The sequence below is a fragment of the Delphinapterus leucas genome, chromosome 18, assembly GCF_059928025.1.
Source record: "Delphinapterus leucas isolate spDelLeu-1000000601 "Yukka" chromosome 18, BTC_Dleu_Yukka2, whole genome shotgun sequence".
In the NCBI taxonomy this organism is placed as follows: domain Eukaryota; kingdom Metazoa; phylum Chordata; class Mammalia; order Artiodactyla; family Monodontidae; genus Delphinapterus; species Delphinapterus leucas.
The window spans coordinates 4,032,879-4,060,361 of record NC_143146.1 but is presented as its reverse complement, the minus strand read 5'-3'; the positions used below and the strand labels follow the sequence as shown (position 1 = coordinate 4,060,361).

The 27,483-nt window shown below is 41.9% G+C and overlaps 1 protein-coding gene across 1 annotated transcript in view; it reads left to right on the top strand.

Moving 5' to 3' along the window:
• MYO16 (myosin XVI) overlaps positions 1-27,483 on the top strand; it is a 401,807-nt gene that overhangs the window by 157,857 nt on the left and 216,467 nt on the right. The window contains exon 15 of the mRNA XM_022576783.3: positions 9,922-10,069. Within this exon, the coding sequence (XP_022432491.1) occupies positions 9,922-10,069 (148 nt within the window). The remainder of the gene's footprint in view (positions 1-9,921; positions 10,070-27,483) is intronic.

Genomic DNA, 27,483 nt, shown 5'->3' with positions numbered 1-27,483 from the left:
CTGTATTTTAAAATGATTGAATTAAAACAAATCGAAAAATCAAAATGATCACCCAACTAAACCCAAACTGAACTATTTCTTATTTGATTTAAATATTTAATGTGTACTTCATGAAAACCCCTTATCTGAAATTCAACTAGTTTAGAATTCACTTGGGATTTTACATCTTTCAAATCAAAACGGATTATCCGTGCAAATTAATAACATGAATATAACTGTAGTTAGAATGCCTGAATCTACTTGGAGGAATAGAGTATTTTCAAAAGTTTTGTAACAGCTGTTAGCACACAAACAATCGTAATTATCTTTGAAAGAGATCAGTTTTATTTGGTGTTTCAAGTTACACTATCTTCCCTTCAGGAAACAAAAGTCACTTTTGACCATAGTTTAGAAACAAATAACCTGTATTTTGCAGTAAGATATGTCCAAATCCCATTAGTACTAAATGAAATTTGGTAAAAAATATGCATAAAGAGAGTCAGAAAAGATAATTTTAGATGTTGATGTTAGAGGCTTAAATTCTGCAATAGGAAGGCTGTTTTGTTTTGTTTCTCACTCCATGGCTAAGAGCTCTGTTTGAAGATCTACCATTTTAGGAAAACCTCAGAGGAGAAATGTCTTGAGCCTCAAACTCTGGTTTTCACATCTTTGTTTGTAACACCCCAGTGAGACTATCCCTCCAAGTGGAGGGCACAGCCTGGCCACCTCATTTGTGAGCATCATTTCCCCTGAGCTTTCCGGCACCAAGGGTTGGAGCCATAGCAGCTGGGAGATTCGGGGGTTCTGAAGGTTGCACGTCCGAGCCCCTTGCTACTCCAGGGGGACCCGAAGATAAATAAGGACACTGTGTAATCTGGGAGCTTGTTAGAAATGCAACCTCCTATGCCCCACTGCAGACCTCAGGATTGGGACTTGAACAATTCCTGGCAATTCCCTGGTGATTCAGACAAACGCTGAAGTTTGAGAGGGACGGTTCTAGCCCAACCCAAGTGAAGCCGGATGCTACGGCTTACGCACAGTTGGCTCCGAGGAGATACAGCGTGTTCTTTTATGGAAAAAATGGAATAATTTTATTTATTTATTTTTTTTGTGGTTGTAAAGTTTATACTTATTTTTTTTAACTTTTTATTTTATATTGGTGTGCAGTTGATTAACAACTCTGTAACAACCAAATAGAGAAAAGAATTTGAAAAAGAATAGATACATGTGTATGTATAACTGAATCACTTTGTTGTACACCTGAAACTGATACAGCTTGTTCTTGATTCAATATTCCCTTTACCGAGGCGAAGATAAGTGGCTTCTGACGGTCTTATCCATTCCTAATTTTGTTTACTTTCTTTTCTGGATAGAATTTAACATGTCCTCCTCAGGAACGTTAATTTAGAAAATAATTGCTGCATAAAAGCAGGAGGCGACGGCTTACTTGTGGAGCCTTCTGTTAATCATCGGGCAGCCCCATGGAGCTCCAGCATAATCAGACCCACAAACACCTCTCACACAGCCTCTGCAGGCTGCACACTGTGACAGGGTGACAATAAATATTCATACAGATGAATCTGAGGCGCTTCCAGGTCCTGAAACGCCCTCTGAATTGTTAAAGAGCTGTGAGCATCAGTGTACTGCCCGCCTGGCACATGACTTCATTTTCAGACGAGGTCACATGCACAGGTATGGGGGCTTGGGGCTTAGCCATATCTTTTTGTGGGACACAATTCACCCCACGACAGAGAATAAGGAGAGATCTATTGTGTCTGTCTTTACTTTTCAAAATTATTCTCAGTCTAAGAAGACGTATCGTCATCACCTCCAAAAACAGGCACTGTTAAAACACTTTAAGAAGATGTACGTCAATGGGATATTTTGAATAATTTCATCACTAAGAATCCTTTTCTGAAAGAAAAATTTTAAAAAGTATCAATTTAAATTACTTTACATGTTTTTTAAAGACAGCTGAGTCCTTCAAATTAGTCCTGTGTAAAAGCCTTCTGAATTTTAAGTGTTCACTAAAATAGTAAACCAAATTGGACTAAGGTTTTTACACCTCAAATTAGGTAAAATATATGTAGGTTACAGGTTGATTTCATGCTTCATGGTAGTCTAGATTTTCTTAAATTATCAACATGTAAAATAGTTGTAAGGGGTTTATTGTACAGGGAATATTATATTACTACTTTTAAGGTTGATAGATGCTGTATATTTCCTTTATCGACATTATTGCTTATACTTTTATAATTTAATGCCAACTCCTTGATCAGGGATGCAACCACCAATTGTAACAAAGAAAATACAAGTCTCAGTTTTATGAAACATCAGCTACAGAAAGTCAGGATTGTTTCTTATTTTGAAGAAAGTTTAATTAATAAAGAACATTCTAACCTAGGCTTTCGGTCCAGGGTTTTTTCCCATCTGATTACTTATTTAACAGTGTAATCTTTCTAAGTTCCCCAAGCCCCTGTTTCTAATGTGCTCCCCTGATTCCAGCTCTGTTGACTGTAGACCAAGTCGCCCCCCTTATTTCTTCCCCCGCACTTGTCAAAATCTGAAAGCGCCCTTTCCCATCTGTCTGGTTGTTGTCTGTGACTCCTCTTAGGATACAGGTTTGCTGATGACAGAGCGCTTGTCTGTCTGGGCGCACAGTAGGCCTGTGTTCAGTATCTGTCGGATTACAGACTGAGGAGTGGCACTGGGGAGCGATCACAGCGAAGCAGCCATCATTCAGTTCAGGGAGGGGGCTGTGTAAACGCCTCGGGAACTCATTCATGCCAGCAAAGGACACCTATTATTGAGAGTCTCCAATAGTCAAGGAAAGTTATCAACATTTAACTCTGGATTATTTTTTGTAAATTAGAGCCGATTCTCTTCATTATGAGAGTTTGTGTGTGCTAAGGGTAGAACCATTTTCTGCTTCCTGAGTGTGGAGACTGGCAAAACAGAAACGTGCTGAAGGGTCTACAAAGGTAGGAGGACCCAGAACCCATGTGTGGGAAGGGAAGAATAATTGGCTCCTTGTCTTTTCTGGGTCTTGAAGACACCCAGGCTTATTGAAGTGGAAATTGAAATTTACTAACAGTCAGAGATGTTTCCCAATAAATATGCCAAGGCTGCGTTATCCACTTGGGAAAGTTAAAACTTAGAGTGAACACAAGGAGATGGGAAATATATTAAGATGTTGGCATTTCATTTTTTCAAACCTTAATTTTAAATAGACAAATAAATAGTTTTCATCTTCATTGATGTCATCGTCAACTATCCTTAATATTATACTCTCGGTTCTTTGAAAAGTTTCAGAAAGGCCATCATCAAAAAGTCTATAAATAATAAATGCTGGAGAGGGTGCGGAGAAAAGAGAACCCTCCTGCACTGTTGGTGGGAATGTAAATTGATACAGCCACCATGGAGAACAGTATGGAGGTTCCTTAAAAAACTAAAAATAGAATTAACATATGATCAAGCAATCCCACTCCTGGGTATGAATCCAGAAAAAAACATTGTTCAAAAGGATCCATGCACCCCAGTGTTCATTGCAGCACTGTTTACAGTAGCCAAGACATGGAAGCAACCTAAATGTTCATAGACAGATGAATGGATAGAGAAGATGTGGTATATATACAATGGAATATTACTCAGCCATAAAAAAGAAATAATGCCATTTGCAGCAACATGGATGGACCTAGAGATGATCATACTAAGTGAAGTAGGTCAGACAGAGAAAGACAAATGTCATGATATCACTTATATGTGGAATCTAAAAAAATGATACAAATGAACTTATATACAAAGCAGAAATAGACCCACAGACATAAAAAACAAACATGGTTATCAAAGGGGAAGGGGGTGGATAAATTAGGAGTTTGGGATTATCATATACACCCTACTATATATAAAATAGATAACCAACAAGGACCTAGTGTATAGCACATGGAATTATACTCAATATTTTGTAATAACCTGTAATAGAAAAGAATCAGAAAAAGAATATATATACATATATATATACAAAACTGAATCACTCTGCTGTACACCTGAAACTAACACAACATTGTAAACCAACTATACTTCAATTAAAAAAAAAGTTTCCAGGAATTCCCCGGCAGTCCAGTAGTCAGGACTCAACGCTTTCACTGCCGAGGGCCTGGGTTTGATCCCTGGTTGGGGAAGTATGATCCCGCAAGCCATGCGGTGTGGTCAAAAAATTTAAAAAATAATTTTTTTTAATGTGAAAAAAATGAAATAAATTAAAAAGAATATTTCAGAGTGCTTTAATTGATTGCATCTCCTTTGAAGAACAGCATCTTTTAGTGCAAGCAGCCTGGGCTTTGGAGATAAGCCAGTTGGGTTTAAATGTGAAAAGGCCTGCAGCAGGATTTAAATGAGGCAAAGTTGGAAAAACACCTAGCACAGTGCCTGGTACACAGTAGGTACTTTAAATGGTGATTCCTCCTCTTGGGATCCGGGAAGTCTGGGATCTTTGTTTCTTTTTGTCCCCACTTACGGATGGGGAAAGTGAAGTTAAGAGGGACATGTAGATGCCAGTATCAGATTCAGGACCGGGGACCGTGCTTTGGGCTCCTGATTGAGGCACCGTTTCACCTGTAACACCCCCGGCATTACTGATCCTGGAGAGTGAAGTCAAAAGTAGTGTCTGGGGGTGAAAGAGAGACTATTTGGCTGCAGTGATTAATCAACAGTGTGCTTTTGGTGATTGCTGATTGAAGGCATGATGGGCGTTTCTGGGAAGAGATCGTATTAGTCATATACTGATAGCCACTTGGGTGGGCAGAGTGAGAGCGGGTGCTGGAAGTTTCTGGAAGCCAGTGGAAGGGCAGCTGGAGCACTTGACCTTCTTGAAGGAGAGGGAGGTTTATGTCTTCCACCTCCTTTCATCTTGAACGAAAATGGGTATAGCTCTATAAAATCCTTTCACTGCATATTACGTTACATATAATGTGCAAACATATATGTTTTTTCAGTAGCGAAACTTTTTGTAAGACCTGCTCACATAGATTTCTGGAAAGATGGAGAACCACAAGTATACTTCCAGTCAAGAATATTTCTGACATTAAGTATTTTTTTAAATGTACAAATCTTCAGAAATCAAGAAATTAGTAGAAACTTTCTGTGCATGGACACTTGCATGAATGAGTCAGAAACATTTTTAACTTCAAAACCTATCATCACTTTTCTTCCATTATTCCAGTTTTATTTTAAACACAACAGAAAGGCCTGCATTTTCCCCATTCAGAAGAATATTAGAGTCTCACAGAAATCTGAACTTTTGGTTGTTTTGAATTTTTGGTTGTTTTCTTCCATCTAAAATCTCCTTAAAGATGGACTTCTTAAAAAAAAATCCTACTGATCAGAAATTCTTCTAATCCACAGCAATTTTATTCACTGCTGGAGATGAGCTAACTAGGATGATACTGTTTTTGAAAGATGAAAGGTATTGAAGTCACTCTATGATGTGGAATCTGATTAGTTCTGAATGCTGCTTTAAATTAAGCTTGTGTGTTGGCTTGAACAAGTGGGCGTAAGGTCAGTCTTTTCTCTGAGTATAGAAGCTTGATGGTCAGAAGGTCACCACTTGGCCCTCCATTTTCACCTGATATTCCGTTAGTTGGTGACCAGAAAATAACAGTGGGGACAGCTATGACAGTTTATTTCCTATGTGTACAGATTTTTAGAAGTATTCTCTTGAGCAGTTAATTACTTCAGGGTTAATATTATCAATAACAAATGGAACATGTTTTCAGCATTTTGCTTAAGAAGGAAAAAGTAGGAAAGAAAATTGAATAATTAAGACCTCAATTTGAAATTACCTCCTGATTAAATACTCATGGAGAAATGGAAAAGAAACCACACCACCTCATTCTAATTTTACCATCACCTTCGGGCTTTAATGCCACTAATTGAAGGGATATTTTGAAAGAGTCTTTCTTTATGCACTTCTGATAACTTTCCTAGAAGGTGTCTAATGAGACAACTTTTCTTAATAAGGTTTATTAATTTTGAGATTTTTTTTAAGCACTGATCACCATTCTGACTGACTAAATTGACCACTTACAAAATTTATAGGAATAAAGCACTGCGATAGTGGTTCCATTTGTTCAAGTAGATTTGCTATGTAAAAGCCAAATTGGGAGACCTCACATTCTTTGCTTTTAGAGGCTGGACTCTGGAATAATTAACAGTAGACTCATTACACAAAATTTGGTTTATAGTTCAAATGGAGGGAAAAATTAAATTCATTTTCCTTCCTAAAACTGCTATTTTTTTGATCCCCAAAATTATCGACCATGAATTCTTACTCCAAAGTGGAAAACTATGGTAATTCACAGTTGCATTTAAAATTCAAGTACATAACTGTTTACTGACCATTCATAATGATAAGAATAAACCTAAACTCAAATAAAAAGAATACTCCAGAAACAGTAGGATTTTCAGCATGCCAAGTATATGGTCCTAAGTTCTGATTAACACCAGATTCTGAATTTCCAGTCCTATCTTTGAAGCAAAACTGGGGTGGTGATTCCCAAATTGCATACTTTCGTCATTTCTCACGTACTATGAACGAAATTTCAACATGTATTTACGATGTGGCTTATTTTTTCTTTTGCTTTTGTAATGTTTAAAGGCAGAGGAGCAAATAATGAATCCTTGATATGAGTCCTACTAATACGTGTGAGGTCACAATAAACCAGGAAGATGACTGGACACTATTCACATTGTGCCTGCATTCCTTACAGGCACATTACTTATTTCCTCCCTGACTAGAATGTAAACTTTATTGTTGAAGGACCAGTATCATTATCTACCACTGCACTACAAACCACAATTTAGCTCCCTCTTATAATTCCAGTATATTAGGTCTTGAAACCTTAGTACCATTCTGTATATTAAATTGTATCTTCATGAATTCACATAGTATTTGCCTTTGCTACAGTGAGTTTCTTCCAGTGTTTCCAGCAGTGAGAGACCATTGTCTGTATCTCTTGTCCTAATAGTGCAGCTATAAAAACCTTCTGAGCTGTTTGACAGTAATACTTGCTAATGTCTACAGCAGAGCATTTAAAATCAATGTCTACTGATATATACCCGAGCAATATGTACCTGCAAATTTTGAGACATTAATCAAGAAAATTCTAATACTTATTTTGGTGGCTTTGTTATAGGCAAGGACATGTCTTGTTTCAGATTATATTTGTGCACAAAAGTATACGTTGGGTCAGGAACAAGGTAAGAATGTCCCCTCTCACCACTCTCTTTCAACATCATACTGGAAATCCTAGCTAATGTAATAATAAGAAGAAAAAAACAAAGGTACACATATTGGGAAGGAAGAAATCAAGCTGTCTTTGTTGATCTGATCTTAGAAATCCAAAAGAATCATCAACAACAACAAAAAACTCCTGGAACTAATTAGTGTTTGTAGCAAAGTTTCAGGGTATAAGGTTAATATACAAAGGTCAGTCGCTTTCCTATATATCATCAGTGAACAACTGGAATTTGAAATTCAAAACACATCACCATTTCCATTAGCACCAAAACAAAAATACTTAAGTATAAATTTAGCAACATATGCACATGATCCTCATAAGGAAATCTACAAAACATTGATGAAAGAAAGCAAAGAAGATCTGAATGGTGAGACACTCAATGTTCAACGGACAGGAAGGCTGTGAAGACTCAGTATTGTTAAGATGTCCCTTCTTCCCAATTTGATCTATAGATTCAGTACAATTCCAATAAAAATCCCTGAGTTACTTTATGGATATTGACAGGAGGTTTGTATGGAGAGTTAAAAGATCCAGAAGAGCCAGCACAACACTGAAAAAGAAGAACAACATTGGAGGACTGGCCCTACCCAACTTTAAGACTTACTGTAAAGCTACAGTAATCAAGACAGTGATGCAGTAGCACTGGTGAAAAAATAGACAAATAGGTCAATGGAACACCAATAGAGAGCCCAGAAATAGACCCACATAAACATAGTCAACTAATCATTGACAAAGGAGCAAAGGCAATTCAATAAAGGATAGTCTTTTCCACTAATTATGCTGGAAAGACAGAACATCCACAGGCACAAAGATATCATGAAAAATCGCTCAGTTAGATCATAAATCTAAATGTAAAAACAAAACCGTAAAACTTTTAAAAGAGAATAGAGGAGACATTTTACGTGACTGTGGGTTTGGCAATGACTTTTTTTAAAAAAATAAATTTATTTATTTTATTCTTGGCTGCGTTGGGTCTCCGTTGCTGCGCGCGGGCTTTCTCTAGTTGGGGTGAGCAGGGGCTACTTTTTGTTGTGGTGCGCGGGCTTCTCACTGCGGTGGCTTCTCTTGCTGCGGAGCACGGGCTCTAGGCACGCGGACTTCAGTAGTTGTGGTTCGCGGCTCAGTAGTTGTGGCTCACGGGCTCTAGAGCACAGGCTCCGTAGTTGTGGCGCACGGGCTTAGTTGCCCCCGTGGCATGTGGGATCTTTCCGGACCAGGGCTCGGACCCCTGTCCCCGGCATTGGCAGGCGGATTCTTAACCACTGCGCCACCAGGGAAGCCCAGCAATAACTTTTCAGATACAACACTAAAAGCACAATCCATGAAAGGAATAATTGATCATCTAAACTTCATTAAAATTCAAAATTTCTGTTCTGTGAAAGACACTGTTAAGAGAATGAAATGATGAGCCATAGGCTGGGAGAAAATATTTGCGAAAGACGTATTTGATAAAAAATTGTCTAAAATATATGGAGAACTCTTAATATTCAGCAGTAAGAAAACAACTCAGTTTTAAACACGGGGAAAATATCTGCATGGACGTCTCACCAAAGACACCAAGACAGACAAATGGAGGTGAGCACGCGAGAAGATGGTCCACGTTATATGTCATCTAGGAGATGCAGATTGCAACGAGGATGAAATACCACCGCACGCCTGTTAGAATGGCTAAAATCCCAACCACCAACAGCACCAAGTACGGGCAAGGATCTGGAGCAACAGGAACTCTGATTTATTGCTTGTGGGAACGCAAAAGGGTGCAGCCGCTTTGGAAGTTTCTTACAAAGTAGTTTCTTACAAAGCTGATCATAGTCTTGCCGTATGATCTGGGAATCACATTCCTTGACATTTACTCAACTGAGTTGAAAACCACATCTGCACGTAATGTAGACCTAAATGTTTATAGCAGCTTTATTCATAATTGCAAAAACGAGAAGCAACCAAGATGTTTTTTAATAGCTGAATGGATAAACAAGCTGTAGTATATTCATGCAATGCAATAGTATTCGCTAATAAAAAATGGGCTATAAAGCCATGAAAAGACCAAAAAGCAACTTTAAATACATATTATCAAGTGAAGGAAACCAATCTGAAAGGGGCACATACTGTGTGATTCCAGCTATATGACGTTCAGGAAAAGGCAAAACTATGGAGACAGTAAAAAGATCATTGGTTACCAGGGGTTGCGGGCGAGGGAGGGGTGAGTAGGTGGTTCACTGATTTTTAGGGCAGACTACTCTGTATGGTACTGTAATGGTGCACACATGACATGCAAATTTCTCCAATCCCATAGAACTGTACAACACCAAGAGCAAATGCCAATGTAGACTACGGACTTTAGTTAATAATAGTGTATCAATATTGGTTCATTCATTTTAACATATGCACCACTCTAGTGCAAGATGTTAATAATAGTGTAAACAGCGTGCGAGGGAGGAGAGAGGGAGGGTATGTTGGAACTCAGTACTTTCTGCTTAATTTTTCTGGACTTAAAAAATTTCTCTAAAAGTCTGTTATTTTGTTTTTAAAAGGTCTGTGCTTGGAAAGAAGCTGCATTATTATTTCTTCTAATTAATCTGTGTAAATTTATGGAAATGAAACTAATAATGCCATTTGACAGAATCCCTTTTCTTTTCTTAACCAGCCAGAATTTATACATATATGCTAGAGAAATCCAGACTTGTTTCACAACCTCTTGGCCAGAGCAATTTTCTCATCTTCTCCTTGTTGATGGATGGGTTATCTGCTGAAGAGAAGTATGGACTCCACCTTAACAATTTATGTGCCCATCGGTAAGTGATTATACATTTTTAGTCTGGTAGTTCTGCCTTCAAATTGTGGTTGCATTTTAGCGGTCTTAAATTTTCTTCTTATTTTTCAGAGAAGAAATGGTGACTTCTTTTAGGAGAATAGTTGGATATACTATTAGATTAGAACTATCTGTATAGCAGGGCTATTCCTGTTTATTGAGTGTTTAGGTGACGTTTTGTGTATGTGCATTAACTTATGTTTCTATTTTCCTAGTTTTCAGATCAGAATAAAAAATCAGCGCACATATAAACTTTTATATTCCTTTGCTGTATTTTGGATATAACATTAGCTATGCATTCCTAATTTTCAGTAGTCTTTTGAAATAATGGGACATAATATTTGAGCAATTATGATTCATTAGTAACAGATGAGGTTACATAATGGCTTAAGATGAACAATACACATAAACTGGGGGGCTGATTTTCTGCAATGGAGGAGGAAAGTGTTTGTTAAAATGAGGATGCCTTGGTCACAGGAGGGCCGCGGAGGGGAGAATTCTTAAGACAGTGAGCTGAGGGGTGTCTTTGTAATGTGTGCATTTCCGCCGACTGCCTGATCCGGTGTGTCTTCCCACAAGGACTGGTCCAGATTTGGATAGGATGGGAGCGAGCCAATAAGGAGAGTAAAACCCATTCAGAGGAGAAGTGGGTGAGAGATAGGACAGAGAGGGAGCTGGGTGTGCGGGTCCAAACACAGCAGTGAATTCCTGGCAAAGCAGGGAGGAGCTGGACTCTGAGAGAGACGTGGATTTACTTCAGATATCTATTGACACCTGATTTATTGTTTCCTGGTTGTTTGTTATTGGATTCGAGAAGAATGGTGTGAGTGGTCATGATTTTATGAGAACTTTTGTGAGAGAAAATAAAGGATGCTTGGGGAGGCGGATCATGGCCTGAGGACCAATCATGTTGTTTGAGAGTTGAAGGTGGAGAGCTGATTGGACAAGTAGGTGGAGATGTCAAATGCAAGCTGAGAGACGGGGGATTTTCCAGGGGCGATGGGGTCTTAATGGAGTGGAACCCCTAGACCTGTCCGAGAAGGGACAGAACAATATCTGTGGTCGCCATTGTCTGGGTTGGCGGGGGGGTGAATGATGTGGGGCGTGGGACCGGGGGAGGGGAATGAATTGGCCGTATTCGAAGTCACTGTTACGTGACTAACAGCTCTCGTTCAGTTTCTTTGAAAATATTACATCCAGCAGTATAGATACACTTTATCATGTCAAACAGGAGACATGAGGTAAGAAGGCCTCATCAAAATTGTTTTTTATTCAAAGTAAGAGACTATTTGGAGATTTACTGTCCCCCCAAAACAACAGAAATTCAGAAGAAGAAAACACCGATATCAAAGCATGATTGCCCAGACGAAAGTGATTTAAAAATAGAAATTCTAAGCTACCAGAGCATTAGAAATGTTTTTTTTTTTTATCAAATCCCTTCATTTCATGAAAGAGAAAATCAAACCCAGAACCATAAAGAGGTCTATACCGAAGTGAATATATTATACAACAGCAGTATTGAGAAACCCCATTACTTGGGATTCATTTTTTGTTTTTCTACATTGCACATCTCTAATGGGAGGAAAAGCCTCAGATTGGGGACCGGGGGGTAGGTGTTCAGGGCAGCCTGTGAGGAAGAAAAGTCTTGGAGTTTTGTGTTCCTGATCTTTCTTATTAGCAAAAGCTCAAAGCTGATAGCAGGCCATTGGCTTCGGTGCGTCCGCGCGTGTGTGTGCGTGCATGTACATGCGTGTGCCCGCGTGCATGTACATGCGTGTGCTTGGCATTGCAGACGCGGAGCCACTGAAGAACAAAAGGCAACAATCTAATCCAGCATTCAGAGAGACAATTCAACTTCTTGGACCCCTCTTTTGAAGTGTGAGAGCGTGTAGGAGAAAACAAGCATTTCTTTATTGACCTCCATTCCAACATCCGTTTCTCTTTGCAAAAGAGGGTTTGGAATCACTTAGGCTATTTAGAAAGTCAAACGTCAGGGGTTGCTTTGTGAGAAGCTCCGACAGGAAAGAACTCAGAAAAATCATGAATAATTCAAGTCCCTTGAACAAAGAAGTTATTTTATTAAAATGAATTATAAATATCTAATGGGCACAAAACAGCATTCCTCAATAAAAATGTACACTGCCACTCCAGATTCATAAACCATATCCATTGGAACATTTGTACAATGAGAATTCCACAGACAAAATATTCTTTCATAATAAGACAAGCTGTTTTGCAAGTTATAACGCATGGTACGTCCCACTGTTTTTGTGATTTGTGTTATATGGATCTTCCAACAGTTACAGTATTCGTGGGTTTTCTCATTTTTACAGTGCTGGTCAGGCTTGAGGAGCTAATATTTGTATGATATTTGAATTTGGGTTGGGGTATCATCTTTGCTTAGTAAGTACACACATTAGGTACCACAATTTTGGAAATTGTTTGGCTGGTTTACAATCAGTAGTATAAAGTTGAACTTGTTAGCCTTCTAACCTTTCACAAATTGATGATCCTTCTGAGTTTCCTCCTTGAAATCAGTATTCATAGGTAAAGTAGATCACTATGCATATAAAAATATAAACATAAACAATATATAAAATCTGTATAAACATAATATAAATATATAATATTGCTTATATATAAACAATATTATTATCATCACACCTACTTATCTGATTTTATTTAAAAGATGTTGATATGTCTATTAAATAGAACAAATCAGCACCTAGATTACCATCTGAATATTCCTTTGCTTATTCAATACTTATTCCATAATATAGCTTGTCTTGAAATTTTGATGAAGTATGTTGAGTCTTAAAGCGAACGTTACAAAATTTTGCAAGCCTGCCTCCTTCAAATACATCTTTTCTTTATTACTACCAATTCATTACCCACATGAAACATGAAATAGGCATGGAGCAGGAATTGCGAGCTGAAGGCATATCCAATGTTTATCACGTGTCCTTACGTGATTAGAACTCCAGAGAGAAGAAAGTATTGTAACTAACGCTACTGTAATTAAAGCTACAAAAGTGTTTTGTTTTTCTTTTAACTTTGACTCTGTTTTTGGAGCTAAAAGTTTTCAAAGTCTCACATGAAAATTTATGCAGGTTTATTTCAGTGTTAAATGCACCTAAAAATACTTCCTTGTTTGTAAAATTGGAACAGTATCTAGAACAAGCAGACAGCACTCTTGCTTATGGAATAGAAATGGTACAGATATAGACATCAGCTCCTACAGCTTAACTGAACGAAAACAATATTTATAACACTTTGCATAAAATCTTCCTGGACAGATTGTTTAAACAACGGCAACAAGAAAAATGTCTACAGGTCTTAACAAGAAAAATGTCTATAGGTCTCAACATTTTGAGCAGCGGCAGTAAGAGTGCATTGGTTGAGAATTCCCACTAGATGGCACACTGTCCACAAAGTTAGACAGGAGCAAAAAAAAAAAAATCCATCATTAAAGGTTTCTTTTTTATTTATGGTTCTTCCTATGATTTACTTTTTCTTTTTCCTGGCTGTTTGTTTTTCAAGTTTTATCTCAAAAAAATACTAACATTACATCTGAGCAATAAATGTCATTTATGTTTCTGGGAATTGAGATTTAATGAAAGTTAGAAATAGTCATTAATTGCTTATCTTCAACCTACTTTAAACAGCTTTTATGGATGTAGTCCCAGAACAGTTGGGCTCTGAAATACAAAGAAATTATTCCTAATCTCCCTTCATACTGATTAATGATGGAAATGATTGTGGTGCTACATAAGAACATTCTCAGCAAAGGTCAGATTTTGAATTATAAGCTGAGAGCAAGCGATGTTTGACTCAGTGCATGACCTGTTTCTAACCTTGTGTGTTAGTGAAAGGAAACTCTGACTCACTGAGTACTTGAACTTGAAAGTGCTGCTGGGGTACACCTGTCGCGGTAGATGCTGCAGCAATGAACTCTCAACGAATGTTCAGTTTTTGCTAAGGCTTTATTACGTGCATTGAACTTCAGTTGAGAAAGACACATAATTTTTAAAAAGGTAAGGGTAAACTTAAGTATTCTTTGAGGATGATCTTGTGATATAATACAAGATTTACTCAGTACACATTTTAGGCATGCAAACTTGAAGGTGCTCCCAAGACAAAGATTTGAGACAGGAGGTATTATATGTTTTTTCTTTTTTAAAAAATTTTTTATTGAAATGTAGTTGATTTACAATATCATGTAGGCTTCAGGTATACAGCACAGTGATTCGGTTATACGTGTATATATATTTTTTCACGTTCTTTTCCCTTACAGGTTATTACATAATACTGAGTATAGAATTCACAGATATTTTCATTTCATACTACGGTGGTTATAGATATCTCCAAATGTCATTTACACTCTCACTGCTTTAGATTTACAGTAGTTATGAGACTTGTGGCTAGGTCTTGTTTTTGTTTGTTTGTTTGTTTTTAATTTAATTTTTTTTACAGCAGGTTCTTATTATTTATCTATTTTATACATATTAGTGTATGTATGTCAATCTATAATCTATTTCTAACTGATTCTATTATTAATTATTATCTAAATGATAATCACAGTCGTAATGTATGCAACTTACGGAGCGCTTAGCATAGGCCGGTCCCTCTCCTAGTTCTCCCTTGTCTCGGCGAATCCTCGCCGGTAATTAAGCAGAAGGTGCAGGACCGCATTCTCATTGGATGGCCCAGGACATGAGGATGGAGAGGCCAACCAGGGGCCCAGTTTGACTCTTGGCCATAACCCTGTATTGTCTCTGCAGCAACGTTGCCTATAAATAACACCAGCTGCCTTTGCACCTTTGCATCGAAGAGATTTGAAAGAAAATGAGAGGGGAAGCACCAGGTCAGTCTGTATGTGTGTTTTTATTTACAATCGGTTCAGCAAAACTAACTTAGGACACGCTAGAGGCTGTTCCCTCTAACTACCATAAAAAGCAATTCTGGGTCATTTCTTTATCCAGCAGTAACATAAGAAAAATTCTGAAGTGCATTCATTACGCTAGCTGAAGGTTACATTGACAATATAAAGAGGGTTGGATCACCCCTGCCAATGCGCAGGTAAATTTCACTTGTGAAAACCCAGCAGGAAGAGGTCAGGGCCCGCAGCTTTCTAACTTCCTTCCATTCGTGAGTTATGTCCACCCAGCAGTGGAGGGGGCAGACGGAGGAGCCGCAGAAGTCAGGCACTGCCCTCGGCCTCTAGCTTGTCCTCAGAACCCTACGGAAGAGCGAAGGGGAGCTGCGGTAACCTGAGTTGTGTTCGTAATAAATACGAAGCACAGATGCGTGCTACTTAGCACGTAGCCTTCCTCAAGGCCACTTAGCTGGTAAATGTAGCCAGTGAAAGAGCCTGGTTCCAAACCCAGGTATATGTGGCTTCCAGTTTTCTGTGCATCAGAAAGATTTCTGTGCATTTAAGAACAAAAACAAAAAAAAGAAAAAAGGAGAAGGACTCAGAGGGTCACGTAACTGGAGAAAAGAGAAGTTATGCTTGGGTGGGATAACTAGACCCAGGACCCCCAGTGCTGCCTCTGTGGCTCTCTGTCTCTGGCTCTCCCTCTCTCTCACACACACGTCTTTTTTTGTTGGCTTGTGTTTCTAACATGGGGGAGAATCCAACACAGGCAGCCCTAACCTTCCACGTCTCAGGAACCCTGGATGGAAAGCAAAGCTGTCTTTCTCAAAGACGCCACCTTGGCGCCCAGCACAGGCTGGGCCTGTGTCTCGTTTGCACAGCTTCTCATCTGTGTGCCTCTTCAGTCCCACCCCTTACACTCAGGGCAGATCAACATTTGATAAATTCCAATTTAACTATAAACTTCCTAGCTCCAAAGTCTTTAATAAATATTGCTTTTCTGTCATATCACGTGAAGTCTCCTGGCCTTGTTGCAAGGCAGCAGAGCTGACCAGGCCTCAGGGAATTTAGGGGAAGGGGCTGTTAACATGTTCTTCGAGGTTCTCTCTGTAGTGGCTCAGCCTATAGGAGTGGAGGTGAGTATCAGTCAGGTGAAAACTTAATTGTTTGCTGATTGAAGAAAAGAAACTTTCAAAAATCCAAAGATCTAATTTTTAGTATATATATATTTACATATGTATACAAATAAATAAATACACACACACACACACACACGAATAAAGGACATATTTTTTCCCCAGAGTTTAGGATGAGGGCAGTTGTGGCTTGTGTAGTGTAGCTTGCATAGGTCTGAAAACATGGCAGTAATTGTTTCCCACCTAAAGGAAGACTCATCCGACCTCAGGACCACAAGGCAGGCACTCACTGAAAATGACCTTCACATCTGCTCCTGTGACCTTCCTCCCTCTTTCTCAGTCTCTCTTTGTCTCTCTCCCTTTAAAATTATTTCCTCTTAGAAATTACTGTATTGTATTCTAATTTACGAGGAACTGTATCGAGATGCTAAACAGGCAGGGTGTAGGGACCAATCCACTGTAAATGGGGGCGTGGCTTTCGCAGGCTGCAGAAGTTGTAGAGGAGAACACAGTCTCCCCAAGTGCTTGTCTGGTGACTCCACTGCCATTTTGGAGAGACTTGTTTCCAGTTCTGTGTGTGTGAATATGTCTCCTTTCCAAACCCTGTGACTGTAGCAGACGGCACCCCGCGCTCGGCTGCGACGCGCCTCCAGTTCCGTCCGCCCACATCTGCCCTGCGGATGCAGTCGGTGGTGGTCCTTCGTTGGGTCTCCGTTGCTGCGCGCAGGCTTTCTCTCGTTGCGGCGAGCAGGGGATACTTTTCGTTGCAGTGTGCAGACTTCTCATTGCCGTGGCTTCTCTTATTGCGGAGCACGGGCTCTAGGCCCACTGGCTTCAGTAGTTTTGGCGCGTGGGCTCAGTAGTTGTGGCGCATGGGCTCAGTTGCTCCGCAGCATGTGGGATCTTCCCGGACCAGGGCTCGAACCCGTGTCCCCTGCCTTGGCAGGCGGATTCTTCACCACTGCACCACCAGGGAAGTCCCAATGACACAGTTTAAACCTGCCTCTTGCCGGCTGGGTAATTTGGGAAAATCGGGCAACCTCTCTCTGCTTCTCTTTGCTCCTCCGTGACAGAGGGCTGACCTCGGAGCCCTGTTGTGAGTGAGGACCGCACAGGCTGCCTCGAGTAGGTCCTAGAAGGCGGCATACAAGGAACAGCAATATTGTTGATATTATTATAGGAGGCTCTTTCCCATCAGAGTCACGTGGGGACAGCTGAAGGGATAATTGTTTGGAAAAAGATGACGAGCTAGTGTCAGAACTTGAGTTCTCGTAGAAGCTCTGGGTCTGGGGAAGGCTTCTTCCAAGCCTGTGTCTCTGCCGCCATGCAACTGGGCCCAGGGACCTTCCCCAACTTCTGCTGTGTGAGTCGGGCTCTGAGTCTGTGGTCACCGTGATGAATTACTTGTTTCAGTTATCGAAACGTAATTGGATCTTTTGATGAAAATCAGCACAGCCCTTTTGAAGAGGTGAGGGTGGCTGCGAGTAGGTGTGGGAAGGAGGACGGGGGTGGGGGGTGGGGGGGAACATGGCCGCAGCGGGTGCTGATGGGCTGAGAAATCAGAGGGTCTCCCAGCAGCCCCGCGGCCGGGCTTCTCCGACAGAGAGCACCTCGTTACTGTTACTGAGATACCAGGGAAAGTGCAACCCTAGGCAGAACCTGAACACTCCTGGAGAACTTCCTGTTCACATTTTCCCTGTGGCAGAAAATCAATTCAGATGCTTCAAATGCTTTGCCTTTCTGTACCAGCTAGAAGTAGAAAAAAAAAAAAAATAGAGATTTTCTTTAAGTTCAAAACCCTGCGCTTATTTAATCAGAGATGATGATGACCTCAATAAGATTTCGGAATGCACGATTTGTTACCAATAATCTGTCTCCTCAAGTGGATTCGGCTAGTTCAAACCAGATGTGCGTTGTGCATATTACAGGGTGGGTTCTGAAACTGATAACATGATGTGGATATTTATGTAGAATCCTACGGTGAAAGGTGTGTGTTTACGTGTGTGTACACAAATCTAAGATTACATTCCAAGCCGTGATAAGAAGCAGCATTTTGAAGCTAAGGCTGTTTATTCTTGTAACTCCACAGGGGAATCTGAAAGCGTGTGGGAGGAATAATTAAAATCAAATAACCAACATTTGCTTGTGCTAAGAACTTGATGTTTATCATCTCACTTTATCCACAGCCCAGCCTGACACAAGGTTGAGTGAATCACCCAAGGTCTCATCCTAGGAGCATAAGAGTCTCTCTTAAACACCTCACATTTCTGCCTCTCAAACCTTGATTTCTTGATAACAGGTGAAAGATTTTGCAGAAATGTTTGAAAAGGAGCCACAAAAGATCACGCTACCCGGAGAAAGGCTCTCTGACACCTGAGGGGAGGCTGGGGCCCCGAGGGCACAGATCACAGCTACTCCTCCGTTCCGGGTACCCGGTAGCCCGCTGGGAGGATGCTAGCTGACCAAAGGATGCAGTTAAATGTGGTTCAGACTGGGGCGAATTCAGACACAGAGAAGAATGAAGAGATACAGGAACTGGTGATAAAGTGAAGACAGGGCAGCTAAATGAGTGTCTAAGGGTGTCCAACTCCGGCGGGATCACTGCACAGGAAGGGGGCTGCTGACTGCTGACAGGGCGACTGCTGAGGGCTGCGAGGTCTCATTCCCAGTGAGGATGGAGAGGGAAAGAGAAACTGGACCTCGGGCCTGTCTGGCCCCGCCCCGCCTGCCCCAGACCACCTGTCCACCAGCACCACGCCCACTCTCCCTTCCCCCAAGACCCAGGCTTCTCGGGCCTCTGTCTGCAGCCTTTCCTCATCTTCTGCAGTGTCTGGGCCCGCTCTTTCGTGCAGATTCAGAGTTCTCAGAATTCAAGCCAAGCAGTTTGGGGTCCTTTGTTTCTTGCTTGTTTGAAGGTTTCTGCCACCCCAGGACTTTGTGTTAACCTCATCGTTAATTAAAATCAGATTTTATGGGCTTCCCTGGTGGCGCAGTGGTTGAGAGTCCGCCTGCCGATGCAGGGGACACGGGTTCGTGCCCCGGTCCGGGAAGATCCCACATGCCGCGGAGCGGCTGGGCCCGTGAGCCATGGCCGCTGAGCCTGCGCGTCTGGAGCCTGTGCTCCGCAACAGGAAAGGCCACAGCAGTGAGAGGCCCGCGTACTGCATAAAAAAAAAAAAATCAGATTTTATGGTTACACGAATTACCCTGAGCCACACCTTCCCCACCCAGCAACTGTTTACTCTGATCTCAGAACCTGGGTGTGAAGCTGTTCGCTGTGTCTGTTCGGACAGTGGGCTCTCTCATCACTGAACTCTCTCAGCTAGGTGCAGCTTCATCCCAGAATCTCAGAAGAAGCAAAGCCCTTCTCCTGTCCTCCACCACCAGTTTATGGCCTTGGTTGGCTTAAGAGGAATTAGCATATTAAAACATTTGCATGCTGGTGCTAATACATAAATCAGATTCTGATATGAAGCTATATTTGCCCCCCTGGGCACATGGACATCTAATAGAAATCTCCAACTGGACGTGTCCCGTCTGAGCTCCTGATCAGCCCAGCCCCCCGCCGCAAAACCTGCTCCATCCTCCACTGGCAATGCCGGCCTTCTTCTCACAACCACAGGCGACCCATCAGCTGGCCCCACTTCCCACTCTCCACTGCCGCCACCCCAGGTGTCACCCGCGTGTCTCCTCTGGATGACGGCACAGGTGTCCCTGGTCCCCGTCAGCGACCAGGCCTCAAGGCAACAGCCAGAAGGATTCTTTGAAGCCCTCCTCCGCCAGCCCTGCAGTTTTTCCTCATTCCCCTAAGGGTAGGGAGCCATCAACGGCCTCCGAGGCTCTGTGATCTGGTCCCTCGGCACCGACCTCCCTGGTCTCGCCGAGGCTCTGTGATCTGGTCCCTCGGCACTGACCTCCCTGGTCTCCCCGAGGCTCTGTGATCTGGTGCCTCGGCACTGACCTCCCTGGTCTCCCCGAGGCTCTGCGATCTGGTCCCTCGGCACTGACCTCCCTGGTCTCCCCGTGGCTCTGTGATCTGGTCCCTCGGCACTGACCTCCCTGGTCTCCCCGAGGCTCTGCGATCTGGTCCCTCGGCACTGACCTCCCTGGTCTCCCCGTGGCTCTGTGATCTGGTCCCTCGGCACTGACCTCCCTGGTCTCCCCGAGGCTCTGCGATCTGGTCCCTCGGCACTGACCTCCCTGGTCTCCCCGTGGCTCTGTGATCTGGTCCCTTGGCACTGACCTCCCTGGTCTCCCCGTGGCTCCCTGCCTGGCCACACCGTGGCCTCCATGTCCCGCTTTGAGCCTTCCCACCCAGCTTTGCTCCCGCTGGCCCCCCTTCCCAGAATGCTCTTCCTCCAGACTCCACCTTGGCTGCCTCCTTACGTCTTCAAGGCTTGGCTCACATCTCCCCTTCCCAGCGAGCCCGGCACCCCCAAGCCCTTTTCGTGCTCTGCGCGCTTCCCTCCATAGAACTCAGCACCTTAACACACGCCAGGATTGCCTCGTTCAGGGTACCCCCCGCACCTCGTCTGCCCCCACGGGAATTTACACGCCATGAGGGTGTAGGTGTTCGTCTGAGCCATTGACCAGTTGAAAGTGGCTGGAATTGCTCTTGACACAGAATAGGCTCTGAGTAAGTCCTTGTTAACTGTGGCACATATGAAAGTATCTGTTTAACTAAAGTCACTGAGAATGTCTTATCCCCCCAGTTATTGCTTGCGCTCAAGATAAAGAAGGTTTTCAAAATGATGTCATGGCTTTCCTCATTTGGGTTACTATTTACCGTAACCTGGGGCTTTCCAGCACTCATCCTGAGGGTGTTTATTTTCAGACTTTGTATCTGTTCTGACACGGCTGTCTCTTTTGCAGTTTGAACTCTTTTGGCTGCATGCAACTTCCTTAGAGAGCCTTGGAGGAAGCAAAGGGTTTCTGCTGCCTTCACCATCAGTTTAGGGCCATAGAGTCAAAACCTGTGTTTAAATATACCCAGTAGTCTCTGTTTATAGAGAGAAAAGTTCATTTGGATAGGATGCTGGCTCGTCCATCCGCCCCGTTGGACGCCCCTGCTGAGATGTGCGAGGTGTCCTGAGGGTTTGTAGCACGTGAGTTGAATCGAAGGAGCTGTGAGTGGGTGGGATTGACCCCCCATCGTGGCTTCCTCCAGTCTCACCAGTGGCCCTGTTGGCTGTCCCTCCTTTCCCCGTGTTCCTGCTACCGCCCTGGGCTTGGCTGTCATCCTTTCTCACCTGACATTCTTCAAGTCTTCCCAAAACTGACTGGCCCCGTTACCATCCCTGCCCCACTCTCTTTCGGAAGCAGCAGTCAGATCTCGTCCTGCCCACACCCCTTAAGACCTCCTAGCGTTTTTCCCTGGAGGAGGGAATGGACTGCAGTCTCTTGGCTTCACCCATCGGGCCTCCAGCCCAGCCTCTGCCCCCTTGTCCCCGGGAGGCACATGTCTCCGGGAGCAGCTGCGGAGGCCTCGTGGCCGGGCTGAGGGGAGAGTGAGAAGTGGGGGCTGAGGACGGAGAGGTGGACACAGTGCCACTAGAAAGAGAAGCAGAGGTGCCGGCTGAGTCTAAATGTCCATGGAGACGGGAGAGCAGTACAGAGCAGCCCCTAGAGACCAAGGGCCACAAGAAGAGAAACAGGACTGGTGTTTCCTAGTGCGGTTTCTGGAGAGAAATAGGAGCAAGACCACAGACGAAGGCTCCCAGGTGGGCTTATCCCAGACAGGCTCTTTCCTCACCTAGAGAACACGCCCTTCACATTGACAGATGCTCTGGACTGTATCCAGTTCATAATCAGGACACCTTTTGAATTTCTGGTGCCAAAAACATTTAGACATGGGTGAGGGAGATTAAGAGGTACAAGCTTCCAGATGCAAAATAAATGAGTCACGGCACGTGCGACGTGGGGATTATAGTCAATAACTATGTAACATCTTTGTACGGTGACAGATCACAGCTAGACTTCTCATGGTGATCAGTTTGAAATGTATAGAAATATCGAATCACTGTGGTGTGTAACAGGAACTAACATAGTGTTGAAGGTCAGTTATACTTCAAAAACAAACAAACTCAAAGAAAAAGAGATCAGATATATGTTTACAGAGGTGAGGGTTTGGGGGAAGGGGAATTAGATGAAGGTGGTCGAAAGGTACAAGCTTCCACTTAAAAGATGAATAAGAGCTAGGGATCTAATGTACATCAGGATGAGTATAATTCACACTGCTCTTTTTATATATAAAGTTCAGAGAGTAAATCCTAAGAGCTCTCATCACAAGAAAACATTTTTTTCTATTTCTTTAATTTTTTAGTTGACGAGATGGAGCTTCACTCCACTTATGGTGATAATCCCTTATGATGTATGTAAATCAAATCATTGTACTGTACACCTTAAATTTATAGTGTTGTATGTCAATTATAGTTTTATTGAGAAAACTGGAAGAAAAAAATATATTAGAGAAATAATTTATTTCAGATTGTAGCTCTGTCCAGGTTACAGGCACTGTGTTGGAGGCTAAGAATACCAAGATGTAAGGTAACCAGTGACTGAATTTCCAGGGTCCTCCTGTGAAAAAGAACCACAACCAGATGTAGGTGGACTTTATCCTGTGATATGACAAGTGAGATTCAGCTGTGGACCTCAACCATCATCTGGACAGCATGATGCCCTAGTGATTGGAGGAGCAGGCGTTCCCCAGATAGAGAAGGTCCCAGATGCAGAAATAACAGAAGCCAAGGACACTTAGAGAAAATGAGTGTCTTGCCCAAATAGCAGTGATTTTCCTACATGAGGAAGTAGCAAATGATGCATTGTATTTATACTTGAGCATCTCTCTCTCTTATGCCCTCCTCTACACAACAGCGAGACTGATCTTCCTCAATGAGTGACTTCCCGCATCCCTTGGGGAATGTCGAACCTACCTGTGCTCGACCCTTCCTGGAGATTCTGATGTTATTGGCCTGGGGCATGGCCTGGGCATTGAGACTCGTCCCCGGGATTCGAATGTGCCCTAAGGAGATCCATAGTCTTGGGTGAATCAGGGCTCTGCAGGTGCCGGCCGTCCAGAGGTCCCTGATGACGCCTAAATAAAAGTCCAGCTTGTGAAATGGACTCACAAATAGGCCCTTCTGATCTGGAAATGTATTTATACTTTACAAGACTTTTGAAATTTCAAAAATTTTCTTTGAAGATGAGGTCAAACCGGGCAGGGCGAGTATTCTGCTGTGTGGAATCAAATGAAACAAATGGACTTAATATTTCCCTGGTGCCAGGGCAGGAAAGGGTTGACCACATCACGGAAATTCAAGGCTACCTGAGTTCTCACACACCCCACAAGGCGGCCTTTCCTGCCTTCTCAGTGATAAGGAAATCAACAAAACTCAGAGGGACCTGAACTCTGGAAAGTCAGAAGCCAGGATGACCTTCAGACCCAGAGGACGACTGCACTCCACGCTGAGCTGTCTCTGACTGCCACCGTCCTTTCCACCAGGCACATCTTCAGTAGAGTGCCAGGCATTGCCCAGGAAGCCCCTCAGTGAGATTTCTAGAACTTTCTCTTGTGTTAGGAATCCCCCAGCCCATCTCTGCTCAGCCCAAGGTTGAAGGCGACACTCAAAAGGCCCGTGCTCGCCTTTTGAGTTTCCTCCTCTCCCCAGCCTTCCAGGGAGGATGCCCAGGAAAGAGGGATGGGAGAAACTTGAACAAGAGAGGAAGCTAGGATGGATTCCTGAGGCCTTCAGGGAAAGAAGTGAGGAGAGCAGGGGACCAGCCTGGAGGCGAGGAAGGGTGGGATGATGGGCAAGGTGGCCCATCCAAGTGCCAGACACGTCCTCACACCTCCCATCAGTAAATGCGTTAAGGTAGTTGTTGTTAACAATTACGTGAGATTACACTGTATCCATCATGTTCTAGGTAAATCTTATACAAAATATTACATATAATTATATGTAGTAATATGATTACGAATATACCTAATTTCTCATGCTTTATATTTGAGCAGCAATGTGGCACTCATCTAGAAAATCATGTTGCATTGATGTTAACATATAAGAAAAGAATGGCATGATACATGTAAAGAACTAAACATGCAAACAATTGAAAGGAGAATGGAGTATAGTTTGTTAGGTAAAAGGAGTGTATGTGGACAGCTTACATAGGTTATGTGAGGGACCACACAAACAGCAGTTCTGTAAAATGAAAATTCATAGAGCCTGAAGCTGTACTTTTGAACTGAAATGACCTAAAGTAAAATGACGAGCAGAGATGTATCAGGTAAGCACATGAAAGCTTATACCAAAGTCTGCGCTTTTCATGGAAACACTATATTTCAGGCATTTATAGTATACTTACTAAAAAATTGAGCACATCTTAGGCCATAAAGTTTAATAAATTCCCAAATTCCAAAATTGTCCAGGGTTTATAGTCTGTCTACAGTGTAATAAAATTAGAAACAAAATACAGAAGTAAAAGCAAACAAACAAAAGGTCACTAGAAAACTAAATATTGATCATTGGTAATAGAAATAAAGGGTATAACCACGGAGAGAGTGACACTAAATAAATAAGAATCCTTTGACATTGACTCTAAAAGAAATGAAAAATCCAATGAGATGAGAACCATAGAAGGAATCTAGCTGGTTTCCATCCCAGAAAGAAGCCATGCCCAGGAGGCTCCTAGGCGAGCTCTTCCAGACCTTCGGAGAGCAAACACACTTTTTAAACCACTGCAGAAATGAGCGATTGAAGAGAAGCCCAGAGTTCCAATGCTCACATGAAAAGATGCACATTCTCACGAGTAGTCGAGGAAATGGAAACTGAACGAATAATTAGGTACCATTTCACAATGAAAATATTTGCAGCAGTAAGAAAAATCAGATAATACAAAGGGTGAGGCATTCTGACACGCTCCCGATGAGAGTTTAGGTTGGTACAGCCACGTCGAAGAACGGTGTTTGGTCAAGTTGGACACGTGTATAACATACAGAGGCAGGTGGGTGTTACTCCACAGGCCGCTCTTGGCAATATCTGGACACATCTTTGGCTGTGACAGCCTGGGGAGGGGGTGCTTCTGGCACCTCGTGAGCAGAGGCAGAGGGAGCTGCAGAACGGCCCCGCCTTCCCCAGGATGGCCACACAGCAGAGGGTCATCAGACCGCAGAGCTCAGCAGCCCCGAGGTGGAAAAACTCTGCATAGGGAAACCCACACATGTGCATAAAAAACATGGACATGGGTCTTCACTGGCACACTTTTCAAAGATGCAAATACACAAGTAGAAAAGAAAAGAAATGATGGTATCTGAGGAAATGAATAAATTAATCAGGCGGTGGTCATGGTAGAGTATTTTAAAATAATGTAAATAAATGAACCTAAACTGTATGTAAGAATAGATCTTATAAATCTAAAGTTGAGTTAAAGCAATTTGCTGAATGATACATATAAATAATATTTATATAATTTTAAATACAATAATATTACATATTTTATAGATACATACATGTATAATTTAATTTTTTTTTTTTTTTTTTTTGTGGTACGTGGGCCTCTCACTGCTGTGGCCTCTCCCGTTGCGGAGCACAGGCTCCGGACGCGCAGGCCCAGTGGCCATGGCTCACGGGCCCAGCTGCTCCGCGGCATGTGGGATCTTCCCGGACCGGGGCACGAACCCGTGTCCCCTGCATCGGCAGGCGGACTCTCAACCACTGTGTCACCAGGGAAGACCCTATAATTTAATTTTAAAAAAATACACTGAAAAGATAGACACAAAGTTGATCATACTGATTTCCTCTGATAAGGAAGGGTGAAATGGACAGATGGGGATGTTAACTTTATCTGTGAAATTTATTGGTAAAAAACAAAGATTTGAACTAAATATGTCACAGTGTTGCTATTTTCACATCGTTGAAGAACGATCCATTGGCTCTCTGTATGTTCCACTTTTAAAACTTTTATCAGTGTCAAAATTTTAAAAAGAAATTTAAATCCAGAATATCTATGATATCAACATATCAAAAGAACTACCGATTAAAGAAACAAATAGAAATTATCTGACTTGTAGATATACAGGCATAAATAAAATATTAGCAAATAGAATCTAGCAATCCATTAGAAGCTACTCAGTGATCAATATTAAGAAATTTAATTATTAGTACCATACATCACATCAATAAGTAAAAAGGGAAAAATCAATTGACCGTTTCAGTAGGTGCCAAAAGACAAAAACATTCAACTCCCAAATCTTTTTTTAAATTAGAAATAAAAGGAGTCTTTCACATGAAAAAAATTATTTATCTCAAGACATCATATTTAGTTGTGAAATAAATCCAGATTCTTTTTAGCATTGATCCTAAAGTTGTAATCGTTGTGATCAGAGAAGAAAATTAAGAGGAATAAACATTATCAAGGATAAGACAAAATTACCATTATGAGTAAAATGAAAGCTCACCTAGAAAATCCAGTAAATCAGTGGCAGAGTATTTTCTCTAATAATATATTTCAGTAATGTTTTGAGTTACAAAACAAACATATGCAAAAATAAAAAGATCACATATGTACCAGCCGTAACCACTTAGATAAAATAGATGAGCAGTAGTCCTTTTAAAAGAATGCTGCTGAAGTATAAAATCTCTGTGAATAAGAATGACCTAATAGAGACATTCACTCATAAAATGCAGTCATGAGAACAGGGACTTCGGAATCATAGGGCTCCAACTGTGAACACACACACACACTTACACCCATGCACACTTAAATACACACCTCCTCTTTTAACTGAGCATCTCTGTTTTACCTGTTTTATATATTGGAATCCCTTAAGATTAGTATTCAAAGTTTTCATGATGGAAAAAAATTCTAAAACCATTGCTCTCAAGCATTCTAGTCTGCCTAAGAATTATTTATGCATATCTCCATCTGTTCCTGGCCACGCTAATCTCCTCCCCGTTCCCATGAAGCGTTCCGTCCTCCCGCAGCAAGAATCTGGCCAAACGTGTTCAGTGGATGAATGAGGGAACGAGGGAATGAATGAGTGGGTGAATGAGTGAATGAATCAATGGATGAGTGAATGAATGAATGAGTGTATGAAAGAATGAGTGAGTGAATGAATGAATGTGTGGGTAAATGAGTGAATGAATGAATGAGTGGATGAATTGATGAATGAGTGAATGAGTGGGTAAATGAGTGAATGAATGAATGAGTGGATAAATCAATGAATGAGTGGATGAATCAATGAATGAGTGGGTAAATGAGTGGATGAATGAAAGCCTTGACACTCTTCCTTCTGCCTGGGTTCTCCTCCTGCACCTGGAAAACACTCATTCTAAACATTCATCTCGAGTACCTCTGTCCTTTGGCGCTTTCCTGACTCCTTCCTTTGTC